The following is a 16,487-nucleotide window of genomic DNA, read 5'->3' as shown; positions in this document are numbered from 1 at the left end:
TATGTTCTAACCTCTCCACCCTGTGCACCCAAATCGAAATAAACCCATCCCTAATTACCTCGAGAAGGTCATTTACACTGTAAGGGGGTCGATTGAGGGGTTCCATCGTAGATGGTGACCGTTTATAGTATACTTTAAAGAATTGGTCACTGCTCGGTCTTGGAGGTTTATTCACTGTTGGGAAGGTAGTTTGGATGGCGGGAGCTGGGAGATGAGTGGGGGGGAGGTGGGAGTGAGTATTTTGTAAAAAGTGTTTGCTTATGTCTTTTGTCATCTTTTGTACAAAACATTAAAAATTCTACAAAAATCATTTCCGAAAAAGAAGTGTGCCTGGAATGAAAACTCCGAAAGTTGACCACATTGCACGTAGATGATGTATATTATTCAAAATCGAAACATTATGTAACTATGTTTGTATTTACATTTGCAGCTCTGAAAATAGAAATAACAAAACATTTGGAAGATATCGATACCGAGGAGGACAGTAATCTAGTTTATTCATGTGAGTTGTCCCATGATGTTGAAGATGTTCAGTGGTTTCTAAATGATACTCCCTTATACGCAAACAATTTCAATGAGATGAAGAAAAAAGGAAAAAGACACACATTAATTCTGAAAGGTGTAACGCTTGATGACACTGGAATGGTTATGCTGAAAGTGAGAGATGTGACAGAAAAAGCACAGTTGAATGTTCGAGGTAAGCTCCCCATTATTGTTGATTCGAAATGAAACCATTAAAGTTTTAATCATAGAATCATAGAATTTACGGTGCAGAAGGAGGCCATTTGGCCCATCGAGTCTGCACCTGCCCATGGAACGAGCACCCTACCGTACCTCCCCTAGCCGCGTAACCCCACCTATCCTTTTTGGACACTAAGGACAATTTAGCTTGGCCAATCCACCTAACCTGCACATCTTTGGACTGTGGGAGGAAACCGGAGCATCCGGAGGAAACCCACGCAGACACAGAGAGAACGTGCAGACTCTGCACAGACAGTGACCAAAGCCGGGAATCGAACCTGGGAACCCGGAGCTGTGAAGCAAGAGTGCTAACCACTGTGCTACTGTGCCGCCCCATTAATGTCGCTGAATGTGAATTGACATTGACTCATATATATACTTCAGCTTTCCACTATGCAGCTACGCTAGGGATTTTCGTCAAAAGCATTTTATTGTTAATAGTCGTTGGTACTTGTTACGACATCCTGGGCTCGTGCACGACCAATTCCAGCCCCACAGGCCCCGGAGGCCCATCAGAAGTCAATTAACCAATAATTTGCATCTGGTTTCTGAGATCTTTGGCCCTTGACTGCTCCAATGACTGACAGGCACCAAATTTCTAAGTGAAACACAAAGCTGTTTATTTATAACAAAAATAGAGAAAAGACATGCAATATTTATAATAGAATAATGGCCAGCTGTTCTACTCCTCCTCCCTTTTACTGCCCCACCCTCTACCCAAACCAAGGGGTAAAAATAATAAGAGAATTAATATGAAATAGAAGATGAGTGTCCATGTATCGGATATTGAAGTCGTTAGAACAGCAGGCTGTCCTCGCAGGACGTGAGGAATGATTGAAACCACCGGTTGGATTGCTAACGAAGATCTTCTCTGGCTGGAACATTCAGTCAGAGTTCCCAGGCTGTAGGATTCCCTCTGGGGAGTCACTTTAACGTGTATTAACCTAGGCCTTCACTCGGAAGATCCGCTTCCAGCCTGTTTAATTCTTAGTTTTTCGCAGCGCCACCAGAATGACCAACAGCCTTTCTGAGATAAGAACAGAGTTCCCACACAAGATTTTTTGACTTGTTTTTAAACAACTGACCCTGCCTTCAGCTGCTGCTGGACTGGACTTTCCTGCAGTTCAATTTGGCTGTGCAGAGAAAAAGGTCTTTACTTTGGATCTTTGGACCGAGTTCGTAAGGTGAGAGAGAGACATCAGGACTGTGACCCTTCAGCTTCTGATCAAAACAAAACTAAAAACAAAATGAAACCCTTCTTGCCCTACAGAACATTCCAGAACATTCAGCACCAATCAGCATTGAATCTAAACTAAGCAATTTCCAAACAGCTCATTGGCCGCCAGCCAGGTCCATCAAGAGGTGTCAATGCTAATGTCAGACCAAACAGTACATCCTGCTGCAGTAGTCAGGATGTGGGGCAGAAAATAAATCAGGAGATAAAGAAAGCATGTAAAAAAGACAATATAACAATAATCATGGAGGACTTTAATATGCAGGTGGACTGGGAAAATCAGGTTGGTAGTAATAATAATAATCATTTATTGTCACAAGTAGGCTTCAATGAAATTACTGTGAAAAGCCCCTAGTTGCCACATTCCAGCACCTGTTTGGGGAGGCTGGAACAGGAATTGAACCCGCGCTGCTGGTCTTGTTCTGCATTACAAGCCAGCTGTCTTAGCCCACTGCACTAAACCAGCGGATCCCAAGAAAAGGAATTTGTGGAATGTTTAAGAGATTTTTTTTGGAGCAGCTTATGACAGAGCCTTCTAGGGAACAGGCAATTCTGGATTTGGTGATGTGCAATGAGGCAGACTTGATTAGGGATCTTAAGGTGAAGGAACCCTTAGGGAGCAGTGACCACAATATTACCCTGCAGTTTGAGAGGGAGAAGCTGGAATCAGATTTAACGGTATTACAATTAAATAAGGGTAACTACAGAGACATGAGGGAGGAGCTGGCCAAAGTTGATTGGAAAAGGGCCTAGCGGGGAAGACACTGGAACAGCAATAGCAGGAGTTTTGGGGGGTTATTCGGGACGCACAGCAGAAATGCATCTCACTTAGTGCTGGGGGCTTGGACGGGGCAGAGATTGTAATGAGCATCCAGGAGGGCTTCTTAAAACAATATGTAGATAGTCCAACTAGGGAAGGGGCTGTACTGGACCTGGTATTGGGGAATGAGCCTGACCAGGTGGTAGAAGTTTCAGTAGGGGAGCATTTTGGGAACAGTAACCACAATTCAGTAGGTTTTAAAGTGCTGGTGGACAAGGGTAAAAGTGGTCCTAGGGTGAATGTGCTAAATTGGGGGAAGGCTAATTATATCAATATTAGGTGAGAACTGAAGAACCTAGATTAGGGGCGGATGTTTGAGGGTAAATCAACATCTGACATGTGGGAGGCTTTCGAATGTCAGTTGAAAGGAATTCAGGACCGGCATGTTCCTGTGAGGAAGAAGGATAAATATGGCAAAATTTTAGGAACCTTGCATAACGAGAGATATTGTAGGCCTTGTGAAAGTGAAAAAGGAGGCATTTGTCACAGCGAACAGGCTGGGAACAGACATAGCCTGTGTGGAATATAATGAAAGTAGGAAGGAACTTAAGCAAGGAGTCAGGAGGGCTGAAAGGGGTCACGAAAAGTCATTGGCAAATAGGGTTAAAGAAAATCCCAAGGCTTTTTACACGTACATAAAAAACAAGAGGGTAGCTAGGAAAAGGGTTGGCCCACGAAGGACAGGGGAGGGAATCTATGTGTGGAGCCAGAGGAAATGGGCGAGGTACTAAGTGAATACTTTGCTTCAGTATTCACTAAAGAGAAGGAATTGGTGGATGTTGAGTCTGGACAAGGTTGTGTAGATAGCCTGGGTCACGTTGAGATCCAAAAAGAAGTGTTGGGCATCTTGAAAAATATTAAGGTGGATAAATCCCCAGGGCCTGATGGGATCTACCCCAGAATACTGAAGGAGGCAAGAGAGGAAATTGCCGAGGCATTGACAGAAATCTTTGGATCCTCACTGTCTTCAGGTGATGTCCCGGAGGCCTGGAGAATAACCAATGTTGTTCCTTTGTTTAAGAAGGATAGCAAGGATAAGCCAGAGAACTACAGGCCTGTGAGCCTTACGTCAGTGGTAGGGAAATTACTGGAGAGAATTCTTCGAGACAGGATCTACTCCCATTTGGAAGCAAGTGGACGTGTTAGCGAGAGACAGCACGGTTTTGTGAAGGGGAGGTCGTGTCTCACTAACTTGAGTTTTTCGAGGCGGTCACAAAGATGATTGGTGCAGGTAGGGCAGTGGATGTTGTCCAAATGGACTTCAGTAAGGCCTTTGACAATGTCCCTCATGGCAGACTGGTACAAAAGGTGAAGTCACACGGGATCAGAGGTGAGCGGGCAAGACGGATACAGAAGTGGCTAGGTCATAGAAAGCAGAGAGTAGCAATGGAAGGGTGCTTTTCTGATTGGAGGGCTGTGACTAGTGGTGTTCCGTAGGGATCAGTGCTGGGACCTTTGCTGTTCATAGTATATATAAATGATTAGGAGGAAAATGTACCTGGTCTGATTAGTAAGTTTGCGGACGACACTAAAGTTGGTGGAATTGCGGATAGCGACGAGGACTGTCAAGAGGCTACAGCAGGATTTAAATCATTTGGAGACTTGGGCGGAGAGATGGCAGATGGAGTTTAATCCGGACAAATGTGAGGTAATGCATTTTGGAAGGTCGAATACAGGTAGGGATTATACGGTGAATGGTAGAATCCCCAAGAGTACTGAGAGTCAGAGAGATCTAGGTGTACAGGTCCACAGGTCACTGAAAGTAGTCAAGAAGGCATACGGCATGCTTGCCTTCATTGGCCGGGGAATTGAGTATAAAAATTGGCAAGTCATGTTGCAGCTGTGTAGAACCTTAGTTAGGCCACACTTGGAGTATAGTGTTCAATTCTGATTGGCACACTACCATAAGGATGTGGAGGCTTTGGAGAGGTGCAGAAGAGATTTACCAGAGTGTTGCCTGGTATGGGGGGCATTAGCTATGAGGAGCGGTTGAATAAACCCGGTTTGTTCTCGCTGGAACGACGGAGGTTGAGGGGCGACCTGATAGAGGTCTACAAACTTATGAGGGGCAAAGACAGAGTGGATAGTCAGAGGCTTTTTCCCAGGGTAGAGGGGGCAATTCCTAGGGGGCATAGGTTTAAGGCATGAGGGGCACGGTTTAGAGGAGATGTACGAGGCAAGTTTTTTACACAGAGGGTAGTGAGTGTCTGGAACTCGCTGCCGGAGGAGGTGGTGGAAGCAGTGACGATAGTGATGTTTAAAGGGCGTCTTGACAAATACATGAATAGGATGGGAATAGAGGGATACGGACCGCGGAAGTGTAGAAGATTTTAGTTTAGACGGGAAGCATGGTCGGCGCAGGCTTGGAGGGCCGAAGGGCCTGTTCCTGTGCTGTACATTTCTTTGTTCGTTCTTCTTTGAGGAGGAAACATGCTAAGGGGAAGACAAGGCATCCATGGCTAACGAGGGAAGTCAAGAAAAAGCATACAAATTGGCGAGGATTAGTGAGAAACCAGAGGATTGGTAAGCCTTTAAAAGCAAGCAAAGGACAACCAAAAAAAGCAATAAGGGGGAAGAAGATGAAATATGAGTGCAAGCTAGCTAGTAACATGAAAGAAGAGAGGAAGAGTTTTTTTCAATATATAAATGGCAAGAGAGAGACAAAAATAGACAGTGGACCACTAGAAATTTCTATATTCATGATACCAGGTCTATATGATGAATGACTTGGAGGGGAACTTTGTGGTGGTAGTGTTCCCAGGTATCTGCTGCTCTTGGACTAGATGTATGGTAGCGATCGTGGGCTTGGAAAGTGCTGTCTAAAGAGCCTTGGTGAGAGACTTCCGGTGGCGGCATGTAGGAGGAGGTCGCACATTGGAGGGCTCCTGCTCGAGGCTTGATATTTCAGAATTTAATGCCCGGTCACAGGGCAATTTTTGGTTAAATAAGTGCAGGAAGACAGAAGGAAGAAAGATGTCTAAAACCCAAAGGAAAACAGCAGTGAAGAAGGGGGCTAATGAAGGTTCACCGTCGAGTGGAAGGGTCGGCTCAGGAACTGGAAGGAAGGCGGAGGCTGGGTCGCCGGGTGATGCCGCACTGCACACGGCAGAAAAGATGACCGAGGTGACGGTCGTGAAACTTGAAAAACAGTTCACAAAGCACATGGAGGTGATGAGGAAGGAGATGGTGGCGGTATTGAAGGTGCTGGTGGAGGAGGCGATTGCCCCGGTGAGGGCGGTGGTATCGACAGGATCGGCCGAGGTGCGGGAGCAGGGTGAGACACTGAAGGAAGTGGAAGAGGCATTGTCGCAACACAGTGATCAACTCACCTCGATGGGTAAGGAGCTGCAGAGGGTGGTGGAGGCCAACAAGCGTCTGCGAGTCAAAATGGAGGACTTGGAAATCAGATCTAGACGGCAAAACCTGAGGATCGTGGGTCTGCCTGAAGGGGTGGAGGACCCGAGGCCGACAGAGTATTTTGCTAAGATGTTGGCGGAGCTGTTCCTCCCTCCCCCAACAACTCGGTACGAACTGAATCGGGCTCCTAGGACGTGGAGGAGTATACCGAAGGCGAATGAACCGCCAAGAGCAGTGACTATTTGTTTCCATAGGTACTGCGTGAAGGAGAAGGTCCTGTGTTGGGCATAGCAGAAGCAGGAGGTGCAGTGGGCTGGAGCTGTTATACGTATATACCAGGACTTTAATGTGGAGTTGGCGAGGAGACGGGCGGCCTTTGGCCAAGTGAAGACGGCGCTGTATAACATCAGGGTGCGATGCGGCATAGTGTACCCAGCTAAGTTGAGGGTGACCTACAAATCCGAAGACTTTATTTTGAGACGGTGGAAGCGGCGGAGGTGTTTGTGAAGGCAGAAGGACTGGGGCAGAATTGAGGAATGGGCCTGAGGGTTACTTTTACTGAGGGTAGGGGGTTTGTAGGAGTGTATGTAGCTTTATGTTTTCACACATGTGTGCTAAATGAGTTGACGTTGTGTATTTGGACAAGGTAAGAGTTGGGATTTTGTTTTGCAATGATGGCTGTTTGGGGTTTGTGTGTTTACACTGGGATTGTGTGTTAAAGGCGATGTCTTTGTTTTCCTGGGACCGGGCAGGGGGGAGGGGATTGGAGGGGAGTGAGGCTGGGGCAGCGGCCTCCACACTGGCTGGTTTAAGCTGGCAAGTGAACGGGAGTGTAGTGGGGGGAGGGCTGTGGCCATTAGAGCCTGGTAGAACAGGTTTCGATGAGCCTAGGAGGGATGAATAGCTGGGGGAGGGGACCAATACTGGGTGAGGTGTTTTTGAGACGAAGTGGAGGGGAGGAGCCTTGGAGGGGTGTGGGGGGGGGGGGGGGGGGGGGGGGTTCTACAATTCATGGGTGTCATTCATTGTACACTTTTGGGGATTGGATGGCCTTGAATATTAGCAGGGTGGGGTGGGGCGGTGGACTACATATATCAAAGGTGACTATGGGCAATTCCTGATTCCGTTTTGTTTTTCATTTGATGTTTATGTTGTCATGCGGGCTGTTGTTTGGGGATTGGTGTGAGGATGGGATCGCTGTTGTATTCGTTACCGTTTACTGTTTGTTGGTGGATGTATATTTTGAAGAAATTGTGAAAAAGGAGAATAAAAAAAGAGCCTTGGTGAGTTTCTGCAGTGCATTTTTGTAGGTGGTACACACGGCTGCTACTGATCGCGGTGGTGGAGGAAGTGAATTTGTGGAAGGGGGAGGAATCGAGCGGGCTGCTTTGTCCTGGATGGTGTCGAACTTCTTAAGTGTTTTTGGAGCTGCACTTATCCAGGCAAATGGAGAGTATTCCATCACACTCCTGACTTGTGCCTTTGATGTACCGTCAATTACCACGAGACGAGAATGGTGAAACAATCGAGGCTTTATTGCACAAGATGTTGTGCCTCCTGCAGCTGGAACCAGAATGGGAGCAGCGCAGGAGAGCATACACTTTTATACATCGCCTGCTGGGAGGAGCCAACAGGCTGGGATTTACTGTGGCACCTGTAATACAGTGGCAGTACGGTAATACATGCAATGCGTTACCAGTGGTGTTTGATGCGACCATCAATTCACATGAGACGATTAGTAGAAGTGAACAGTGGTTTTAATAAGCTAGATCTGTGCCTGCCTGCGACTGCTCTGTACTGAGTGCCGCCTACAGGCTGCAGGTTTATATACCACTCCCGAGGGGGTGGAGTACACAGGCGGAGCCCACAGGGGCATCAACATAGTACAGTACAATACAGTGGTGAATTGCAGTTGCAATATGTTCACCACATTCACATTCACTCCCTGTTAAAAATTGAAGTCCGGCGGGGGTGAAGTGGGCTCACATATCGAGTCTGTCCGGAGTCTTAATCGTTCTCTGTGATCTCCTCAGCTCCGGCTTCGCTGCGGGCACGGGTGTTGGACTCGTTGACTCCGTGAGCGTGTCGTCTGGAGCATCATCATGATGTGTCAGCGATGGGGGAAGGGGGGATGTAGGCCGTGTAGGGGCGGGGGCGGTGTTCAGGATCCCCAGGGGGGCAGCTTGTAGCCCACCATGAGGGATTCGGTCGGTGGTGACAAGGCGGTGTACCGTCGCGTTCTCCCTCTCCACCTGCCCATTTCCCCGGGGGTTGTAGCGTTGGTGATGGTCGCTGAGGAACCGGCGGGTGCCAAATCCCGGAGGGAGACTGTATCCTGTCGTCCGTCGCAGTGTGCCACTTAGGCATACTGAGGGTTGGCATGTAGGAGCTGGACCCTCTGACCAGGGGATCAGACTTATGGCTCCTGATGTGCTTCCGGAGTAGGACAGGCCCCGGTGTTGTCAGCCAGGACAGAAGCGAGACCCCGGAGATGGATTTCCTGGGGAAGACAAATAGACGGTTGTGAGAAGTCTCGTTCGTGGCTGTGCAGAGGAGCGCCTGAATGGTGTGGAGCGCGTCGGGGAGGACCTCCTGCCAGCGGGAAACCGGGAGACTTCTCGACCGTAGGGCCAGAAGGACGGCCTTCCATACCGTCGCGTTGTCCCTCTCCACCTGTCCGTTTCCCCGGGGGTTGTAGCTGGTAGTCCTGCTCGAGGCAATGCCCTTACCGAGCAGGTACTGACGCAGCTCATCGCTCATAAAAGAGGAGCCCCTGTCACTATGGACGTAAGTGGGGAAACCAAACAGGGTGAAGATGCTGTGCAGGGCCTTAATGACAGTAGCGGGACATGGGACGGCGAAGGGGAAATGGGAGTACTCGTCAACGACGTTGAGAAAGTACACCTTGCGGTCAGTGGAGGGAAGGGGCCCTTTGAAATCGACGCTGAGGCGCTCAAAGGGGCGGGTTGCCTTCTCCAGGTGGGCCTTGTCTGGCCGATAGACGTGCGGCTTGCAGTCCGCGCAGACTTGGCAGTCCCTGGTCATGGCCCTGACCTCCTCGGTGGAGTTGGGCAGGTTGCGGGCCTTGATGAAGTGGAGAAGCCGGGTGACCCCCGGGTGACAGAAGTCATTGTGGATGGCCCGAAGTCGGTCATCTTGCGTGCTGGCGCATCATTGAGCTTCCCAGGATGATCCACGATATCGTAATTATAGGTGGAGAGTTCGATTCTCCACCTCAAGATCTTATCATTCTTGATCTTGCCCCGCTGTGTGTTGTTGAACATAAAGGCTACCGACCGTTGGTCGGTGACGAGGGTGAACCTCCTACCGGCCAGGTAGTGCCTCCAATGTCACACAGCTTACACAATGGCTTGAGCTTCCTTTTCGACAGAGGAGTGTAGAATCTCGGTAGCGTTGAGGGTATGGGAAAAGATGGCTAAGGGCCTGCCTGCCTGGTTAAGGGTAGCGGCCAGGGCGACGTCTGACGCATCGCTCTCCACCTGGAAGGGGATGGACTCGTCCACCGAGTGCATCGCAGCCTTGGTAATGTCTGCCTTGATGCGGCTGAAGGCCAGGCGGGCCTCAATCGTCAGGGGAAAGGTGGTGGCTTTGATAAGTGGGTGGGCTTTGTCCGCATAGTTGGGGACCCACTGGGCATAATATGAGAAGAACCCCAGGCAGCTCTTCAGGGAATTGGGGCAGTGGGAAAGGGGGAGTTGCAGGAGGGGGCGCATGCGGTCGGGGTCGGGCCCTAGGATTCCGTTTTCCATGACATAGCCGAGAATGGCTAGTCGGGTTGAGCGGAAAACGCATTTCTCCTTGTTGTAGGTGAGATTAAGGGATTGGGCGGTTTGGAGGAACTTCTGAAGGTTAGCGTTGTGGTCCTGCTGATCATGGCTGCAGATGGTGACATTATCCAAGTACGGGAACGTGGCCCGCAGCCCGTGCTGGTCAACCATTTGGTCCATCGTTCTTTGGAAGACCGAGACCCCATTGGTGACACCGACGGGGACCCTGAGGAAGTGGAAGAGGCGGCCATCTGCCTCAAAGGCAGTGTAGTGGCGGTCTTCCGGGCGGACTGGAAGCTGGTGGTATGCGGACTTCAGATCTACCGTGGAGATAAACATGGGGAAGAGTGAATTATTTGTGATACATCCAGGGGACCAGAGTAGAGAGATAGAAGGCTTGCCTCTAAGGAAAGTGGAAAGAAACTTTCGATACCTGGGGATTCAGATCGCTAGGAGCTGGGGAACCTTGCACAGACTTAATTTGACACGGCTGGTAGAACAAATGGAGGAGGACTTCAAGAGGTGGGACATGCAGCCTCTATCGCTGGCGGGCAGGGTGCAAGCAATTAAGATGATGGTCCTCCCGAGGTTCTTATTTGTATTTCAATGTCTCCCTATACTAATCACCAAGACCTTTTTTAATAAAATAGACAGGAGCATCACGAGCTTCGTGTGGGCAGGGAAAGTTCCGAGAGTAAGGAGGGGGTTCCTTCAGCGTGGTAGGGACAGAGGAGGATTGGCACTACCGAACTTGGGCGATTTCTATTGGGCCGCCAATGTGGCAATGATACGTAGATGGATGATGGAGGGTGAGGGAGCACAAAGGCAAAAAAGCCATAATGGGAGTTATGTACAGGCCTCCTAACAGTGGTCAGGACCGGGGGCACAAAATGCACCACGAAAAAGAAAGTGCATGTCAGAAAGGCAAGGTCACAGTGATCATGGGGGACTTCAATATGCAGGTGGACTGGGTAAATAATGCTGCCAGTGGACCCAAGGAAAGGGAATTCGTTGAATGTTTACAGGAGGGCTTTTTGGAACAGCTTGTGATGGAGCCCACGAGGGAACAGGCCATTCTGGACTTAGTGTTATGTAATGAGCCAGACTTGATTAAAGATCTTAAAGTAAGGGAGCACTTAGAAGGCAGTGATCATAATATGGTAGAATTCAATCTCCAATTTGAAAGAAAGAAGGTAGAATCAGATGTAAAGGTGTTACAGTTAAATAAAGGTAACTACAGGGGCATGAGGGAGGAACTGACGAAAATCGACTGGGAGCAGAGCCTAGTGGGAAAGACAGTAGAACAGCAATGGCAGGAGTTTCTGGGAGTAATTGAGGACACAGTGCAGAGGTTCATCCCAAAGAAAAGAAAGGTTATCAGAGGGGGGATTAGGCAGCCATGGCTGACAAAGGAAGTTAGGGAATGCATCAAAGCAAAAGAGAAAGCCTATAATGTGGCAAAGAGTAGTGGGAAGTCAGAAGATTGGGAAGGCTACAAAAACAACCAGAGGATAACAAAGAGAGAAATAAGGAAAGAGAGGATCAAATATGAAGGTAGGCTAGCCAGTAACATTAGGAATGATAGTAAAAGTTTCTTTAAATACATTAAAAACAAACGGGAGGCAAAAGTTGACATTGGGCTCCAAAATGACGCTGGTAATTTTGTGATGGGAGACAAGGAAATAGCTGAGGAACTAAATAAGTACTTTGCGTCAGTCTTCACAGTAGAAGACATGAGTAATATCCCACCAATTCCGGAGAGTCAGGGGGCAGAGTTGAATATGGTAGCCATCACAAAGGAGAAAGTGCTAGAGAAACTAAGAGGTCTAAAAATTGATAAATCTCCGGGCCCAGATGGACTACATCCTAGAGTTCTAAAGGAGATAGCTGAAGAAATAGTGGAGGCGTTAGTTATGATCTTTCAAAAGTCACTGGAGTCCGGGAAAGTCCCAGAGGATTGGAAAATCGCTGTTGTAACCCCCCTGTTCAAGAAGGGAACAAGGAAAAAGATGGAAACTTATAGGCCAATTAGCCTAACCTCCGTTGTTGGCAAGATTCTAGAATCCATTGTTCAGGATGAGATTTCTAAATTCTTAGATGTGCAGGGTCAGATTAGGACAAGTCAGCATGGATTTAGTAAGGGGAGGTCATGCCTGACAAACCTGTTAGAGTTCTTTGAAGAGATAACAAATAGGTTAGACCAAGGAAAGCCAATGGATGTTATCTATCTTGACTTCCAAAAGGCCTTTGATAAGGTGCCTCACGGGAGACTGCTGAGTAAAATAAGGGCCCATGGTATTCGAGGCAAGGTACTAACATGGATTGACGATTGGCTGTCAGGCAGAAGGCAGAGAGTTGGGATAAAAGGTTCTTTTTCGGAATGGTAACCAGTGACGAGTGGTGTCCCGCAGGGTTCAGTGTTGGGGCCACAGCTGTTCTCTTTATATATTAACGATCTAGATGACGGGACTGGGGGCATTCTGGCTAAGTTTGCCGATGATACGAAGATAGGTGGAGGGGCAGGTAGTATGGAGGAGGTGGGGAGGCTGCAGAAAGATTTAGACAGTTTAGGAGAGTGGTCCAAGAAATGGCTGATGAAATTCAACGTGGGCAAGTGCGAGGTCTTGCACTTTGGAAAAAAGAATAGAGGCATGGACTATTTTCTAAACAGTGACAAAATTCATAATGCTGAAGTGCAAAGGGACTTGGGAGTTATTCCAGGATTCTCTAAAGGTAAACTTGCACCGTGAGTCCGTAATTAAGAAAGCAAATGCAATGTAGTCATTCATCTCAAGAGGCTTGGAATATAAAAGCAGGGATGTACTTCTGAAGCTTTATAAAGCATTAGTTAGGCCCCATTTAGAATACTGTGAGCAATTTTGGGCCCCACACCTCAGGAAGGACATACTGGCCCTGGAGCGGGTCCAGCGGAGATTCACACGGATGATCCCAGGAATGGTAGGCCTAACATACGATGAACGTCTGAGGATCCTGGGATTATATTCATTGGAGTTTAGGAGGTTGAGGGGAGATCTAATAGAAACTTACAAGATAATGAATGGCTTAGATAGGGTGGATGTAGGGAAGTTGTTTCCATTAGCAGGGGAGACTAGGACCCGGGGGCACAGCCTTAGAATAAAAGGGAGTCACTTTAGAACAGAGATGAGGAGAAATTTCTTCAGTCAGAGAGTGGTGGGTCTGTGGAATTCATTGCCACAGAGGGCGGTGGAGGCCGGGACGTTGACTGTCTTTAAGACAGAAGTTGATAAATTCTTGATTTCTCGAGGAATTAAGGGCTATGGAGAGAGAGCGGGTAAATGGAGTTGAAATCAGCCATGATTGAATGGCGGAGTGGACTCGATGGGCCGAATGGCCTTACTTCCGCTCCTATGTCTTATGGTCTTATGGAGCGGCGTGGAAAAGACTGGAGAGAAAGTCCTGTAAAGGGACGAGTTTAGAGGCGCTGGTGACGGCACCGCTACCATTCTCACCTAAAAACTTTACCACGAACCCGGTGGTGGCGGCAACATTGAATATCTGGGGACAGTGGAGGCGACAGAGAGGGGTGCGGGGAGCCCTGGTGGGGTCCCCAATCAGGAACAACCATAGGTTCGCCCCAGGAAGAATAGATGGAGGATTTCAGAGCTGGTACCAGTTGGGAATTAGGAGGGTGGGAGATTTATTTATAGATGGGACTTTTGCGAGCTTGGGAGCATTGGAGGAAAAGTATAAGTTGCCCCGGGGAAATTTCTTGAGATGTATGCAGGTGAGGGCGTTCACTAGACAACAGGTGAGGGCATTTCCGTTGCTCCCGACACAGGGGATACAGGGCAGGGTGCTTTCAGGGGTGTGGGTCGGAGAGGGCAAGGTGTCAGAGATTTACCGAGAGATGAGGGAAGAGGGGGAGGAGTCGGTGGGCGAACTAAAAGGAAAGTGGGAAGAAGAACTAGGGGAGGAGATAGAGGTGGGTATGTGGGCTGATGCCCTAAGCAGGGTAAATTCCTCTTCCTCATGCGCCAGGCTTAGCCTGATTCAATTTAAGGTGCTACATAGAGCACACATAACGGGAGCAAGATTGAGCAGGTTCTTTGGAGTGGAGGACAAATGTGGGAGGTGTGGCGGGAGCCCGGCAAACCACGCACATATGTTTTGGGCGTGCCCGGCACTGGAAGGGTATTGGAAGGGAGTGACGGGAGTGATTTCGAAGGTGGTGAAGGCCTGGGTCAAACCAGGCTGGGGGTTAACTCTATTTGGAGTTGCGGATGAGCCGGGAGTGCAGGAGGCGAAAGAGGCCGATGTTGTGGCCTTTGCGTCCCTAGTAGCCCGGCGCAGGATCCTACTCATGTGGAAGGAGGCGAAACCCCCCGGACTGGAGGCCTGGGTAAATGATATGGCGGGGTTCATTAAACTGGAGCAGATAAAGTTTGCCCTGAGAGGATCGGCTCAAGGGTTCACCAAGCGGTGGCAGCCATTTCTCGACTACCTAGGGGAACGTTGGAGGGAAGACAGATGACCAGCAGCAGCAACCCAGGGGGAAGGGGGGGGGGGGGGTTAGTTTAGTTTAGGTCAAAAGATAATGGGGTTTTGTTACTTGTGTATTGTTAAAAATATTCTGTATTGTTACGTTTGATTTGTAAGAGGGGAAAAATTGTTGTTTGGGAAAAAAATTTCAATAAAATATATTTTAAAAAAAAAGATCTACCGTGAAGAAAACCCGGTAGTGTGCAATCTGATTCACCATGTCCGCTATCCAGGGAAGGGGGTATGCATCGAGTTGCGTGTACCGATTTATGGTCTGGCTGTAGTCTACAACCATCCAGTTCTTTTCCCCGGTCCTGACGACCACCACTTGGGCTCTCCAGGGACTATTACTGGCCTTGATGATCCCCTCCCTCAAGAGCCGCTGGACCTCCGACTCGATAAAAGTCCTGTCCTGGGCACTGTACCGCCTGCTCCTGGTGGCGATGGGTTTACAGTCGGAGGTGAAGTTCGCGAAGAGCGAGGGAGGGGCGACCTTAAGGGTCGCGAGGCTACATACGGTGAGAGGGTGTAGGGGTCCGCTGAAGTTCAGGGTCAGGCTTCTGAGGTTGCACTGGAAATCCAGTCCTAACAAGAGAGAAGCGCAGAGATGGGCAAGGACATAGTGTTTAAAATTGGCGTACTCGGTGCCTTGTATCGCGAGGTTCGTGACACAGTACCCTCGGATATGCACTGAAACTGAAATGATTAACCTCCAACCACCACAACCATCTTCCTTTGTGCCAGGTATGATTCCAATCAGCGGAGGGTTTCCTCCTGATTCCAGTAGACTCCAATTTTGCGAGGGCTCCTTAATGCCACACTCGATCAAATGCTGCGTTGGTGTCAAGAGCACCGGCGTGGTCACCTGCGACTCCGGGAGCGTGTTGTCCTCTTCTTCGTCACCCCTCAGTTGATCCAGTGAGAGGACGGATCCTGCTGGGGTGGGGGCTGCGGTGAGGTTCGCTGGTGGGAGGGTGAATGAGGCAACCGGGGAGGAAGGAGCGGTATCAGGTCGGGGGTTGTGGGTGGGGACCCAGCGGGTGCCAGGTCCAGGAGGGAGACTGTGTCCTGTCACCCGTTGGGGTGTGCCACGTAGGCGTACTGTGGGTTTGCATGGAGGAGGTGGACTTTCTCAACCAAGGGATCCAATTTATGGCTCCGCACATGCTTCCGGAGGAGGACAGGTCCAGGAACTGCCAACCATGTTGGGAGCGAGACCCCAGAGGTGGACTTTCTAGGGAAGGCAAACACACGTTCGTGAGGGATCTCATTAGTAGCGGTGTACCGGAGCGACCAGATGGAGTGGAGTGCGTCGGGGGGGACCTCCTGCCAGCGGGAGACCAGGAGAGTTCTAGACCGAAGGGCCAGCAGGACGGCCTGTTCTCCCTCTCCACCTGCCCGTTTCCCCGGGGGTTGTAGCTGGTCATCCTGCTCGAGGCTATGCCCTTGCTGAGCAGGAACTGACGCAGCTCATCACTCATGAAGGAGGATCCCCGATGGCTATGGATGTAGTTTGGGAAACCGAACAGAGTGAAGATGCTGTGCAGGGCTTTGATGACCGTGGCAGAAGTCATGTCGGGGCATGGGATGGCGAAAGGGAACCGGGAGTACTCATCAATTACATTGAGGGAGTACACGTTGCGGTCGGTGGAGGGGAGGGGCCCTTTGAAGTCCAAGCTGAGGAGCTCAAAAGGGCAGGAGGCCTTCCGCAGGTGCGCTCTATCTGGCCGGTAGAAGTGCGGCTTGCACTCTGCGCAGACTTGGCAGTCTCTGGTTACGGCCCTGACCTCCTCAATGGAGTAGGGCAGGTTGCGGGCCTTGACAAAATGGAAGAACCAGGTGACCCCCGGGTGGTAGAGGTCATTGTGGAGAGCCCGGAGTCAGTCCACTTGTGCGCTGGCACATGTACCGCGGGATATGTACAGGGGGCTCATTGAGCTTCCCCGGGCGATACAAGATCTCAGTTATAGGTGGAGAGCTCGATCCCCCACCTCAAGATCTTCTCATTTTTGATCTTGCCCCGTTG

At 49.5% G+C, this 16,487-nt stretch overlaps 1 protein-coding gene across 1 annotated transcript in view; it reads left to right on the top strand.

Moving 5' to 3' along the window:
• The window catches only part of LOC140424765 (obscurin-like), a 1,044,598-nt gene that overhangs the window by 316,978 nt on the left and 711,133 nt on the right, over positions 1-16,487 (top strand). The window contains 1 exon segment of the mRNA XM_072508149.1: positions 431-697. Coding sequence (XP_072364250.1) covers positions 431-697 — 267 coding nt within the window.

This window comes from Scyliorhinus torazame, chromosome 6 (assembly GCF_047496885.1).
Source record: "Scyliorhinus torazame isolate Kashiwa2021f chromosome 6, sScyTor2.1, whole genome shotgun sequence".
Taxonomy (NCBI): Eukaryota; Metazoa; Chordata; class Chondrichthyes; order Carcharhiniformes; family Scyliorhinidae; genus Scyliorhinus; species Scyliorhinus torazame.
The sequence above is the reverse complement of the archived record's forward strand: the minus strand, read 5'-3'. Positions and strand labels throughout refer to the sequence as shown.